Genomic DNA, 15,009 nt, shown 5'->3' on the forward strand with positions numbered 1-15,009 from the left:
GTGTGTGTGTGTGTGTGTGTAAGAGAGAGAGACAGAGACACACGACACACAGGAAGGGAGGGAGATGAGTCTTTCCTTTAAAGCCTGCCTATTACATGTGCTGAGATATTTTCATTCAGACTTTTTTCATTTTAATCATTGGGTTTTTTAATGCCAGTTATGCAGCTCAAATAACTGAGCTTCAGGGAAATGGCGATATTACTGAATCTATCAAAATCCTGCAAAGGGTGTGCCTGACTTAGTCCCTTTTCTCTCATGAGCATCAGGGCTTGGTGGGAACTGAGTTGAAGTCCCCAGAAATTAGTCAGGTTAAATGAGTCTTGATGTATTTGACTCAGTGTCCTGGTCCAAAATAGAAGAGGACCCCCTACGTGTTTTATATAGACTACTGCCTTTGATTTCTTAGGCCATTATTTCTGCATTTTTAACCCCAAGTACCAGCTGTGTAATATAAGGGAAATGAATCATATGTGACCTTCTTCCCTTTTGATTTTCATCTTTTCTTACTTTTCTCATTGGAACAATCTATAAATGAAGCCTAAGTTACCTTCTCAGTATGTCAGGAAATCCTAAAGGTGATAAAACAGAAAATGTTGGCACTAGAAACAGTTGTGCTAGTTGGTTTCCATGATCCTTTAGCAGGTTTCCTCATTGTTCTTTGGTATCAGAGAACTTGACAGTGCCACCTGCCAGCGATGCAGTTTCCCTTGATGGGTGAGTGAAGTGTGGAGTTGACTCTCCTTATCACGTTTGTCCTCTGGCTTTGGCATCAGGGCCAACCAGAAGAAGTTGCACTGGCATGAGCAGGGCTGTCCTTGTGGTTGGCCTGTTGGCGAAATGCTGTCAGACCTGATGATGAATAGGCCTGCAGTACAGTGAGGTCACTTACTGCACAGAGAACCCTAAACACAGCCGCCTCACCGGAAACAAAAGGCAGCACCATCCCGCAGCAAAAAGGCCGTTTACCAAAGGATTGCCAAGTCAGACAACTGTAGCTGTAATCTGTAGCTTTCCGTTCCTGACATGTTGAAGTTTGGAGGGAACATTGGAGAAATTAGTAGTTAGTTACCTTTTGCATAACATTTTAGTAGAAACTTGAAGCATTTCAAAATGCAGAGTGTGTGTATAGGTATGTGCACCCTCACACACACAAATGTGTATCTGGAAGAGCTCCTAGCTGGGTCCACATCCCATTTCCTCTAGGCCTTTACTAGCTCAGGCTCTGTCATTTTCCTTACTTTTCTATCTGCAGCTTTGGCTTCTATACTAGCTTCTTCATTTTAGCATATAGATGTGCCCAAGTGGCTCCCATCTCTAAGAAAAGAATCCTTTCTTAGTCCTGCATCCTTCTGTAGCTATGGCCTAGTTTCTCTCCTTTAAAGTTAGTTTCTTAAAAGAATATTCCACAGTCCTTCACCCCTCTGCAGTCTGGCATCTCTCTTCCTCCTGGATACTGTCCTAAGGTCACTAGTGAATTCCCCTTTGCCAAAACCAGCAGGCACCTTTCAGGCCTCGTGAGAGTCTTCCCCGGATTATGTGACCTCTCCTCTGCCTCTGATGCCGTTGACCCTCTTTGTCCTTGAAATTCTCTCCTTCCTTGGCTTCCTGGATGCCGGCTCTTCTGCTTTTTCTCCTATCAAACTGCTTTTCCCAGCTTTCTTCCTGTGGCCATTCCTTTAATAGTATTGTTTTGCCAGTGTCCAGTCTTTTCTGTTGCACTCATGTGTACTGTCTCGGGCTCTTCCTCATTTTCATGTCTTCACTTGTAGGCACACAGCCCTCCTCCCTGGACTCACAGATGACTCCACTTGGACATTCCACACCTCTGCCCCGACAGCTGAGCTACCCTTTCTCCCCAAAGGTGACTCCTCCTCATTATTCCCTGTGTTAGTAGATGGAACTTCCATTTACCTACTGGCCCAGCTGGAAAACCATGAGCAGTGCCAGGCTCCTTCCCGGCCTCCGTTTCCCGTTAGTCTTCATGACCTGTGGATCGTTGGAGAAATCTGTCTGTGGTAGGCCATTTCTCTCCAACCCTAGGGCAACCATTTAAATTCTGTTCAGGCCCCCAACATTTCTCACCTAGTTTATCTCCAGAATTATCCATCTTTTCAGTCTCTTCCCCCTTCTGCTGTCAATGATCTTTTAAAGGCGCAAATCTAATGCTGTCCCTTCTCTTGCTTGAGGCACTCATCTCTTTGTGGGTAGGCTCTTCTCTAGGCATCTAAGCCCTCGCATGTCTGGCTACACCCTAACTTCCTGAGCTCACACCCTGCAGTCCCCCCAGCCCCCAGCATGGACACATATACACATATATACGCATACAGAGCCTGTTCCCTGAAAGAATTATGTTCGTCCTGGCCTCTCTGCTCTTAGCCATGCTGCACCCTCTACCTGCAATATCCATTCTTCCACTCCTCCAGATGGATTCTGACCTGTCGGTTCTCTGAGACCTTTCTTGAACAGGTGTCCTGCAGGCTCCGCTCAGCCCTGCACTCCACGCTGGAGCTGGAGCTGTCTGTTTACTTGTCTGTTTATCTCACTTGTCTGTATGTATTGGAAAGAAAACTGTGTCTTCTCCAAATTTTCTGCCACATACATACCCAGCATCCGCTCATTGCAGTGAAAGTGTGCGCTGATTTTAGCTTCTGATTTTAGGTTCTTAGCCGTAGTGACCAGTCACAGAGGTCATAAGACGGGACTTCATCTGCATTAAATTCCTGGGCCATATGGTGATCACAAGTTGTGTTTTCTGACCAAAAAATGCAAATAATCATCCATCCTTTATTGAATACATTAATAGTAAAATTATAAAATGAGTTCTGCCATGGCTTTCAAGGGGGTGCCAAACCTTGCCTCCCAGACGTGAGTGGGTCCGCTAGCAGTGCCTGAAGTGGCTGCAGGTTCATCTCTGGTCCCCTGCAGAGCCCTATCTTCTCCTAGTCAGATCTGCCAGAGGCAGCTTAATGCTACCCAAGCACACCGCAGGCCTCCGGGTTCTCCACAATCCCTTCCACAACTGAGCCCTGGGAGGCCCTGCTTGTTCCATCCATTTCCTAAAGAGCTCCTGTCAGACAGGCCAGGTACAAGGCCAGTTCCTTGTACACCAAAGCCACAGTGGGGGAAACCCTGGGCATCACCCAGATGGGCTGTTGCCTGTGCTTTTCGGGGCTTGGCTTTTATATCATTGTTTGCCCTGCACTTCCCCTGTGGACATCAGCCTAAAGAAGATATTCAGAGAAAGACAAACACTGTATGATATCACTTATATGTGGAATCTAAAAAATACAACAAACTAGTGAGTATAACAAAAAAGAAGCAGACTCCCTGATACAGAGAACAAACTAGTAGTTACCAGCGGTGGAGGGTGGACACAATATAGGGTGGGCGTGGGTGTAGGAGGTATAAGCTAGTAGGTGTAAGATAGGCTACAAGGATGTGTTGTACAACACGGGGAATATAACCAGTATTTTGTAATAACTGTAAATGGACTGAAACCTTTAAAAAAAAAATTTGTAATTTAAAAAAGAAAAGATATTCCGAGAATGTCGTGCCAATTCAGCCTGCCTTGACGGCGCCAGCAATGAAAAAGAGGAACAAACTGACGGGGTCATCTGGCCCCGCCTTTGAAATCCTTTCCTCCTCTAAGCAGAAGAGCAAGCCCCTACCTCTAAATAACTGCAACAGATCTTTTTCTTCTTTTATTTACATTAAAAAGCATCCCTGTAAGAGACACATTTTAATGCTGCTCAGTCTTCCCTCTCAGGAAATTTATTCTCATATTTGACTTCAATGCTTTCTTGATATAATTTCCATCCTCAGAGAGAAGAAAAGCTGATTGGCATTATCTGTCTTAAAAGTCTGTATTTTTTATGGCCACCACTAAATCTCCTGGACACAACATCTTCTCCAAACACAACAAGCTCAGTTCCTTTATCTTTTCTGCATATATTGCATTTTCCAGTTCTTTGTGTCGTTAGGCTGACCTCTTGTAAATTATAGTCTTAGACACTGAAGAGTGCCAGAGAGGAGACAGCAGATAGGGTGCTTCTGGAGGGGCTTAGAATCGCTTCCAGAGGGGAAGAGAAAATAAATATGTGAAATATATTTACACACAGAAACACTACATACACAGCTCACTTTAGCTGTGTAAATAATGTTTAAGGAGTATTAGAGATTACTGTGTCCAAAGTTGGCCGGTTATTGTGAGAAGAGTAATGAACAGTGTTTGGAGGCAAAGGGGACCCAGCCTAGAGAGGAGAAATTGGAAATTCTCTTTGCTGCTCCTCAATTGTGTTCACTGAACATATCCGTCTCCAGCCCTTAGCACAGCACCTGGCTCATTTTAGGCACGCAGTAGTGTCTGTTGACTGGATAACTAACTGACTAGCTGTAGTACTCTAGTAAGTGTATACCAGTATGATTCCATTTGTAAATTTGCAATTAATTCTTATATCCTGTATACTCTCAGTCGTGGGAGCTTTAGGATTTTAGAGAAGAACTTTAAGTAGCAAACATTAACGATATGCTACCCTGCATTTGTCCCTGCTAGAGTTCATTTCAGTCACCTTCCTTCTAACTCTTTCTCCAGCTGGCCTACGTGTGTATAAACCAATGGAAAAGGCAGGAGCTCATCTTGAAATGATTTTCCAGCCTGCTTGTTTAGTTCAGTCCGTCTGTTTCTCAGCCCTGCTGCCACATTGCCTTCATTTTACTTTACTTAAGGGATTTCATTATGAGGCAATTGCCTCTGAAAAAGGTTATTCCTCCCATTCAACCACACTTAAACATCCTCTGTCCCCATAGTAGATTATCATACTTTGCTACCCTAGTGACCTCCACTGAAAGACTACGTCCTAGGTTTGCTTTTCGGCATGTGATGTTTGGGTCTCAAGTCATCTTGCAAATACTGATATACATTTTTAAATCTATAAATGCAATCTCGTGTTCTGGATTGGATCCTTGAACAGAAAAAGGACATTAGTGAAACAACTGGTGAAATCTGAATAAGGTCTAATTTACATAATAGTTCATTTCTTAGTTTTGATCAATGCACCATGGTTGTGTAAGGTGTTACCATTAGGGGAAGCCAGGTGAAGGGTATAAGGGCACAAACATTTCACAAAAGGAGGAAATGTTAGGAACTCACGTACACGTGAACATCCTGGTTATTTTCAAAACAATTTTTCAAGCATGAGAAAAATTGCAGACTACCAAAGTGTACTTCAGATAATTCTAGGCTTTGTAAGGTAAAAAAAAGTAAAAACAACCCCTGTTCACACTCAGCCCCGCTTCCGTTCATTTTCCTCCAAGGTCTGCTCCCTCCGTTCCCAGAGCTTCAGCTGTCCCTTCTGTGCTGCTGTCAGAAGTGCCTCTGGCTCTTCCACATCTCTCAGCCCCACATCCTCAAGGGCCACGCCTGCTGTCCTCCACACAAGCACTTGATATTCAGCGCAATTAAATCTCAATGCTTTTCCCCCTCCCCCAGCAGCCTGCCCTGTGTTGGCCAATGACATCACCATCCTGCCTCCCAAGCTAGGACTTCAGAGTCGCCTTCAATTCCAAATGCTGTCAGTTCTTCTAGAAGTTCTCCTGTGTCTACACACTCACCCCTTTCGCTTTCGCCTTGTGGTTACCCTGGAAGAGCTGCTGGGGTACGTGGTCAGGACTGTCCCTGCCTGCAGTCTCTCCACCCTCCCGGCTGCCTTCAGGAAGTGGGCGTGACCAAACGTGTCAGTGTTACTTTCCTTCTTTTAAAAAGGACCAATGGCTCTATATTGCTGCTGGCCTGAACAGTCATAAACACCTACCTGGAAGAGAGATGTATTATATAGCTATATTAGATGGTCAGCTCAAACCCACCTCCCTCCTTCCTCCACCTTCATCTCCTGGAAAGTAGAAGCACAGGCCTTTGGAGTCAGAAAGTCCTGGCCTTGAATCCCAGTTTGTGACCCTGGGCAAATTAGTTTTTGCCTCAGAGCCTCAGTTCCCTCTCATATAAAATGGAGGTTGTACTTACCGCGCGGGGTTGTTGTGAGAATTAAATGGTGTACGTTGAGGGCCACACCTGAAGCAGACTTCTCTTATTGTTAATCCTGTAGGGGGTCATGAGGAGTAGCCCTCTCGATCATCTCTGTCATACGTGTGTGTTATCGAAAATGGAAGTTGGTCATGTCTCATGGTCCCTCCTGGGACCGTGGTCTACCTTCTACAGTAGGGGGCCTCTTTGTAGGGAAGCTTCATGCCACATGGAGGGATTGAGCACTTTCCCTACACCCTCCCCAGCTGGGCTGGGACTATGTGCTGCTACCTGCCACAGGTTCGGCCCCAAACCATTAGAGTTGAAGGGAGCCTACCCTTAGGAACTGAATTTTATTCCCCAGAGTATAAGGGCCGTGTCACTCACTTGGTCTGTTCGCACTCTTGTGGATGAAACAGGAATTTTCAGCAGAGATCTTCAGAGCCTATCATATATTTATCAGGAGTGCTCCAAACTAGAATATGCCTGTCCCAGACCTCCATGGGGGATGAACTTCACCTAATTGGCTCAGTGTCCTTTTTTCAGTGGCCTAGTACAGGAGCTGGTGCACAGTTGTGCTTAATCAGAATTGGATGGCTAGATAGATGAATGGAAGGGTAAAGGACTTAATCTCTAGGATTTGTCCAGTAATGCATACTTAATTGAAAGACTGAGTAATGAATTCCCCAACAAGCTACGAGTTAGTTAGGCCAGTGGTTCTAAACCTTGGCTGCACTAATCACCACGAGAGTTTTTGTTTGAAGACTGATTTCTGGGTTCTACCCATACCTATGCCCTATTATTTTCAAAAGCTTCCCAAGTGATTCTAATAGGCGGCCAAGGTTGGGACCTACCATGCTAGACCAATCTGAAAATATGTACCCTGTGCGTACAACTCTTATTTTCATGTTGCCATGTTGTGTTGCAATGATCAGTTTATGTATCTTTCCCTAGCCTGACTTTATTCTCCTTGATATGCTCTGATGCGCTCAGGTACTGTGACTGTCTCACTCATAATTCCTAATTCCTAGTGCCTGGCATGTAGCAGATGGTCATAAATGCTAATTGAGTTGGTGGCTCCTTTCGTTTAGGCGGTGCTATCTTAAGACAAAGAGAAAATGCTAGCACCATCAGTTTTGTTTTGTGTATACGTGTGTGTGTGTGTGGTGTGTGGTGTTTTCTAACCATCTATGCTTCGGTACCTGTTTGCTTGTCCCTAACTGATTTGTTTTTCCTGTTCACTCACCGTCATTTATCCAGATGCTATGAATTGACAGTAACCAAAGACATTGGACTTTGTCAGGGAGTCTCAACTTGAAATATTTTGTCCCATTATTCCCATCTGTACCTAGGTTCCAAAACTCATCACTGTGCACGTAAGAGGATAGCTCACTAAGTGGTGTTTGGCACTGCCATCTCCCTTAATGAAAGCCATAGGAGCCTCTAGGCAGAGACACACAGGTTGCCCCTCCAACTGATTTTCTCAACTCTAAAATCTATTCATCTAGACATAGACTAATAGAGCTGGAAAGAGATTTAAGACACCAAGTTCAGTCACCTTCATTAACCAATGAAGGATCTGAAGCTAGGTGGGTTTTAAGACTTCCCTGAGATGACACAGTTTGTTAGGGACGCAGCTGGTACAGGAAACCTGGCACTCTGGTCCTCAGGCCTGGACCATTGCACTGTGCTCCTAGCACCTTGGACTACATCAGAAATCAAAGATCACACCCTTACTCCGTTTTTGGTATTTGTGTTAGAAAGAAAAGTATCTGGAAAAAGGTATTATTACAGGTTTCTCAGAGGATGTGGGGAGGAAGAGTATTAGGTGGAAAGGGATTCTTGAATGAGACTTGGAAACTTCTCAGAAAAAGTGTGTTTTGTGGCAACACCACAATTTATCTGTGTTTCTGTCCGTTTTCAGAATTTTCCCCAGAGAATACCTCCTTCAACAGATCCACCTGTATTCCCTCGCTGATCTGCAGCAGGTAAGCACTTAGAGGGGCCATTTCATTTCTGTTTTCTCCCTGGGAAAATGTTTTTGTTGATTATGGCTTTGGCACTGAATTCTGCCATCATTGGAGTAGTTTTATTCACAAGCCCTAATAATCAATTATTTTCTGTTCAGAATGAGAAAAGAAAACAGTATAAAAAGATATTCTAGGACAATAAGAAATGCTGGCAAGGATATAGAGAAACTGGAGCTCCCACACACCGCTGGGAATGGAAAGTGGTGCGGCCACTTAGGGAAATAGTTTGGCAGTCCCTCAAAAAGTTAAACGTAGAATTACCCTGTGACCCAGCAATTCCACTGCTAGGCATATACCCTAGAGGGTTGAAAGCATATGTCCACATAAAAACTTGTACAGGAATGTTCAAAGCAGCATTATTCATAATAGCTAAAGAGTGGCAACAACCCAAATGTTCATCAGCTAATGAATGGATAAACAAAATGTTGTATATCCACGCAATGGAATAGTATTCGGCCATAAAAAGGAGTGAAGTACTGATACATGCTACAGCACGGATGAACCTTAAGAACAGCATGTTGAGAGAAGCCAGACAGAAATGAATACCTATTTTATGATTCTTATTTTATGTGGACTTCTCTTAGGATGTCCAAAATAGGCCAATCCATAGAGACAAAGTAGGTGAGTGGTTGCCAGGGCCTGGGGAGAGCCGGGGGTGAGGAGTGGCTGCTAATGGTGTGCGGTTTCCTTTGGGGCTGATGAAGATGTTCTGGAATTAGTGGTGATGGTTGCACAACTTTGAAACTATACTAAAAGCAGCCAGTGAATTGTATACTTTAAAAGAGTGAATTTTATGGTATGTGAATTATATCAACAAAAAAAGTTGTACAAGGGAAAAAAAGACATAAAAGGCAATGAATATATTAAACTCTTTGACTTGTGCTCACGTCAAACAGTTGGATGACGCTAAATTTTAGTAAAACACAACAGAGCATGTAAGAGTCAAAATCATCTTCTTATACTTTTATTTGTGTACGTATCTCCTTTTAATGACTGACCAGGTTAGCAGCCGGGAAGAAAACCAAGATTTTGTCTGTTCAACCCAAAATTCTGAATATGTTAAGCTTTGGTTAATCATTTAAATCAACAGCTCACTCCCTAAGAAGCTTTCAGACACTACATGAAAGCATTGCTTTCTTTTCCATATATTGTGGATTCTTTCAAGAGTCAATGACCAAAAAAAAAAAAATTGTGACAACTTTCAGATCATCTCAAACTGCTGTGATTCGGTTCTTTTGTTTCTTGCTGTTTTGTCCAGAAGAAATGAGGTCAACTTAATCTGTGTTCAGATCCTTCACTCATTTTTCAAGACTTAAAAAATAAGTAAAGCCTTGAAAAGTAATTTAAACTAATAGTTTTGTGTTCTCTTTATCCCACCAGAAGTAGGCAGGTTATTTTAAAAGGTAGAAATAGTTTTAGAGCATTTTAGTTGGAGAGGGTGAGAGAATACTAGGGTTTTAATTTCCACTTGTACATCCAGTTTAAACCTATTTGCACATATCAGCTCCTTCCCCTCCTTCAGTCTTGCTGTCCTTTACTACGTAATCAGGCACCAGTGATCTGCTGACTGGAGTGGAAAGAGATACAGTTTTAATTATGATTGCCCAGTGGTGTTCAAGGGGAAGAATCAGATACAAGACCCAGTTTACATTTATATATTTTCTAGGACTCTACCTGATCTTAGTATCTGAGGACCGAGACTCTTATCACTGGAGAAGTATGTTTAAAGGCACCAGTGACATCTTCTTGTAAAGGTGGTTTAAAATAGAATGGGTGGGCCCCGAAGTGAGTACTTTTTGAGCAAACCTTTTAAAAATGAGTTTTGATACCAGATGAAGAGAAAGAATCAGTAATTCCATATTCATTTTAGGGTATCAAAGTAGTGTAGCTATTTGGCATAATAAAGCCTTCTTTTTTAAAGCTTTCCTATACCCTGCTGTCTTTTTTTCTTTTCTTTTTTTTTTCCTCCATTGTAATAATCAAACCATACATGCCAAGCAGCTTACCTAAATCAGTGGCACCAGTATTCTTGGTGGGCCGTTAGCCTCGGAGCCCCATAAGCAGCTTAATCAGTTTTCAGCCTCCGCAGTAAAGCGATAGAGGCAATCGACAGCTTATCAAACTCCCTGTGGGCGGGGGCAGCCAGAGCTCCCTTCATCCATTTACTCCACAGTTCACTCTACCCTGGTTCTCTGTGCCTGGATTTAAGATCCCCAAACCTATCATATTCAGAGGAAGTTTAATTCAATTATTTTTTTCTGCCCGAGGTGGGTTAAATTGGATTTAGCTTTTGATCTGTCTACATCTAGGCTATCAGTACTGAAGGGCACCTCCGCCCCATCTTCCCTGGGTTTCAGAGTAAATTTCTGGCGTGTTTTCTGGATCGGAACTGTTCTTGCAAATAGGTAAGAAAAGGTAACACAAGACGGGGGAAAAAATACTATTGCTTTGTGACAGAGCGTTTCAGGGGTAGCAGGAAACCCAGCCTGACTGACCCAGCTCCCAGCCCCAGCTCGGCCTGTACCATTTCAGCTTCTGTCTGGGTTCTACATCACCCTGCTTCAAGTCAGCTTCAGGAGTTTTAGAGCAAGTTGTTTCTCCCATTTGATTCCCATCCTTACTCCTAAAATAAAGGCCTCTATAAAAGCATCTCTTCTATCATATGAAACAACTATAGCAGAATGAATTTCAGTTTATAACTTTTGCAGGGAAGAGGAAGAAACTCAACCAAGTAACTGAAGAATTAATCTCAAATAATGGCAATTTAAATATCCTTCCTAAAGGCCTAGATTCCTTTCTACAAGTTTCTCTCAAGTGAATTTGAGTTTTCCCATTAGCTTTTATTTAAAAAACAAAATGTAGATATCTTCCTCTCCAGAAAGAAAAAAAAGGTAAAAATTTAATAAACATGGTAAAAGGGGATTTATAATTTAAGTAAATATACAATAATCTTAAAATAATGTAGTAAACAAAACACTAATACCACCCAAATAAAGATGCTGAAAGAATTCTGGTAGCAAAAAATGTGCAACCTTTTTCTCTCTCTCTGTTTTCATTTTTATAAGTAACAATCCCAAAAGTTTTAGCAGGTAGACTCAATTCAACAAATTGGCAGAAGATTTCAAACTCCCTTAATGCCTCTGAAATGACATTCAAGACAGTTTTTTCTCCTCTTCTTAGTATTTGGATTCACTGGCCTCTTTGCATGCACTCGCTCTACTTTTGTACACTTGGACCTGGGAAATAAATAGCACTCACTGACACTGCTTAGCAAAGGGGACTCCCTCTAGTTGTTCTGGGAGCTGTAGTCACCTGCCCACTGGCCAGTGAGTGCTCAGCGTTGCCAATTATTGGCAACATTTGTAGCTTATGCCAGTGCAGAGTCCCTAATTGTCTTTTTTTTTTCTTTTTTTTTTTTTTGGCTGTGTTGGGTCTTCGTTGCTGCATGCGGTCTTTCTCTAGTTGCAGCAAGCGGAGGCTACTCTTCATTGCGCTGCATGGGCTTCTCATTGCGGTGGCTTCTCTTGTTGTGGAGCACGGGCTCTAGGCACGCGGGCTTCAGTAGTTGTGGCTCGTGGGCTCAGTAGTTGTGACTCGCGGGCTCTAGAGTGTAGGCTCAGTAGTTGTGGCGCACAGGCTTAGTTGCTCCGCGGCATGTGGGATCTTCCCGGACCAGGGCTCGAACCCGTGTCCCCTGCATTGGCAGGCGGATTCTTAACCACTGCGCCCCCAGGGAAGCCCCCTGTCTTTTTATTTCACCAGTAAATAAGTTGCTCACTGGGTTTTCCTAGCACAGGCAAAGGTAGTAGTTGACCCCCACACAGTCATTACCTAATCAGTGGCGGCATTTTAACATGTAAGACAGAGCAAGTATCAATACTTCTCCTGTCCTAGTAGCAGGACCAAGGAAGGGCGAAGAAGATGGGGGCAGAGACTCTCCAAATCCCGGGAGCTGGGTGGGGGGGTTGAGGAGGGCACACCCGTTTGAGTTATTCATTTAAGTTTGGAATTTCAAATGAATTTCTGTTCAGCAAAGTAGATGTTGTTAGAAGAACATTCAACCTATGCTCTTTGAATGTAAATCTGACAGAATATACTGGTTTTTTTAAAGTAAAATCTTATAAACAAACTTTCAGGAGGTTTGAATGCATGGTGGTGTTTTGAAATGATAGAACAATTCCTCAGAAAGGATTTGGCAGGCAATGGCTAAGCGTATGTGAATGAATGGACTAGTGTTGGTGCGTGTTTTTAATGGGGAAACGGGGCTGCTTTCTAAGAGCTTTTTTCCCACTTGGATACTTTGAGAAGGGAAAGTAGAATAGAATTTATGTTTCGTTATTTTCAGTCTACCCAGCATTATCAGAAATTCAAGGGAAGACTTTACAACAGGAATACAATAAAAAGATATGCTCCAGTGGGACAGCAGAGACAATACTGTAACCCTCAATGCGTTAGCTTTTTGTGGTAGTTCTCCCCTTTCCCTGTTGAGTGTGCGACAAAGCTTCTCCTTACTCAGATCCCTTTGGCTCTTTTAACACTGACAAGAACGTCCCACATTTTATCAGCAGAATACATTAGTGTATGTGAGTTAGCGTTCAAGAGATCCTGGTTGCTATTAAGGAGCAAATCGGAGCCATGGTTTACTGTGTCATTCCTCGGACCGTGTAAGTGATAGGAGGCTTCTTCTGAAGTTCCTTCTACTTGCTGAAAGGAACGGTCAGACTTGCCTCCTAAATTGTGGCTACCTGTGCTCTTGTGACAAAAACCTAAAATGTCTATAAATGACTAACTCTTCTGGTGTTACTCACCTTTGGGACGTATGTAAGTTAAGCAGTGAATGATTCTATTTGTACCCGATCCGTGAGAAAGGGTACTGGATGATCCCAGGGGTGGGGCGGTGGGTTAGGGTGGGCCCCTCCTCACCTGCTCCCTCCACCGCTCACCACCTCACCTGCCAACACACACACACACACACACACACCTCTTGTGGGACCATCTCAGGAGCTGGCTTCCCCATTGTTCACCTTCCCTGGGCCCTGAGTTTTCAAACTAGCCCCTACCTCCAGGTTAAGGCCATTCGATTCTAGTTAACATGAAACCGAGGCGTACCTCATTTTATTGCACCTTATTGCACTTTACAGATATTGTGTTTTTCACCTATTGAAGGTTCGCGGCAACCCTGCGTTGTCAGATAATGGTCAGCAGCTTTTAGAAATAAAGTACTTTTTAATTAAGGCATGTACTTTTTGTTTGTTTGTTTGTTTTTGTTTTTGCGGTACGCGGGCCTCTCACTGTTGTGGCCTCTCCCGTTGCGGAGCAGTGGCCTCTCCTGTTGCAGAGCACAGGCTCCAGACGCGCAGGCTCAGCGGCCATGGCTCACGGGCCCAGCCGCTCCGCGGCATGTGGGATCCTTCCAGACCGGGGCACAAACCCACATCCCCTGCATCGGCAGGTGGACTCTCAACCACTGCACCACCAGGGAAGCCCAAGGCATGTACTTTTTTTTTAAACATAATGCTTGTACACTTAATAGACTGCAGTATAGTGTAAGCAATTTTCATATGTACTGGGAAACCAAAAATTCATATGACTCGCTTTATGGTGATATTTGCTTTATCTCAGTGCTCTGGAGCTGAACCCACAGTATGTCTGAGGTATGCCTGTACATTACCTGAGAAGAGTAAATTATTATTTTGGCACAAATTCTTTTGTCTTATTAATAAGTTGAAAGCACAGGATAATCAACTGAGGGGAGATAGATTTCAATAGATAAGTTTTAATTATGAAAAAATGATGGAAGAGTCTGAAATTTGGAGTACTTACTAAGAGATGTGAAGTGGGAAGGGTGCCAGGGGAGAGGACCCATAGCCCTCAAGAGCCTTGAAAAGCGAGGAGTAAATCAGATGCATACTGCCTTTCCAGAGGGGCCTAGAACAGTCTGAATTGTTTGTTTTATGCTAAAGCAATGAACATTTATACTAAGCAACTGGGCATGTAAATGTTCAATGAATCAATGGATGGATGGATAAATACACACACATACATACAGTATCCTGAACTCATTCGCACTCTCTTCCTTTAAAAGAAAAGCAAACGAATTAATTTAACATAAGCCCCTAAACAGAATGATATTAGTAATGCTGGAATTGACATATATATGCTAATATGTATAAAATAGATAACTAATGAGAACCTGCTGTGTAGCACAGGGAACTCCACTTCGCCGTACAGTAGAAACTAACACAACATTGTAAAACAACTATACCCCAATGAAAAAAAATTTTTTTTAATTTAAAAAAGAGGGAGATGGGGCTTCCCTGGTGGCGCAGTGGTTGAGAGTCCGCCTGCCGATGCAGGGGACACGGGTTTGTGCCCCGGTCCGGGAAGATCCCACATGCCGCGGAGCGGCTGGACCCGCGTATCGCAAAAAAAAAAGAGAGAGATGAAAAAACAAACAAAAAAAAGAAATGCTACTTTGTAAAATAATGCACAGAATTCTAAAACCAAATAAAATCTCTGCTTTTTACATATTGGAGCAACAGTGGGTTGTTCAATGTTGCAAACTTTCTGAACATTAAACCTCCTTGAACTGCTAGCTGGCCTTTCAGTTAGCTTTTTCTCTAGTCCCCCACACCCATGGAGTTCAAGAATTGTCATCCTTGTGACCTAAACATTTGTCAGAATTGGCTCCTGAAGAAACAATGCAAATTGGTGGCCCTACCATGAAGATTTTCTAGTATGTTCTAGCTAGTGAGTACAATCACCAAAGGTGACGTTTAAGGCATTTCGAGGCCACTTTTTAAAAACATACTTGGCTGAATACTTCTTCGAGGAAGTTTGCGAGTTATTTTCTGTGGCTCTGCCCCACCAAGCAAACACAGAATCAGAGAATGTTATTCTCTGTGGGTGTTATTCACAGAGTCAGCAGACAAAGGCTGAGCCTAAGTGGGCACCCAGCAC

The 15,009-nt window shown here is 43.2% G+C and overlaps 1 protein-coding gene across 6 annotated transcripts in view; it reads left to right on the plus strand.

Moving 5' to 3' along the window:
• The window catches only part of PLEKHM3 (pleckstrin homology domain containing M3), a 182,931-nt gene that overhangs the window by 92,574 nt on the left and 75,348 nt on the right, over positions 1–15,009 (plus strand). For 5 of the 6 annotated variants that reach the window (XM_029224804.1, XM_029224809.1, XM_029224808.1 and 2 more), the window contains exon 6: positions 7,944–8,007. In XM_029224804.1, coding sequence (XP_029080637.1) covers positions 7,944–8,007 — 64 coding nt within the window. Of the gene's footprint in view, positions 1–7,943; positions 8,008–10,358; positions 11,495–15,009 lie in introns of those variants that run through there. The other variant, XM_029224807.1, reaches the window with a different exon arrangement.

Source organism: Monodon monoceros, unplaced genomic scaffold (assembly GCF_005190385.1).
Source record: "Monodon monoceros isolate NGI ecotype Baffin Bay Population unplaced genomic scaffold, NGI_Narwhal_1 Super_Scaffold_16, whole genome shotgun sequence".
Lineage (NCBI taxonomy): Eukaryota > Metazoa > Chordata > Mammalia > Artiodactyla > Monodontidae > Monodon > Monodon monoceros.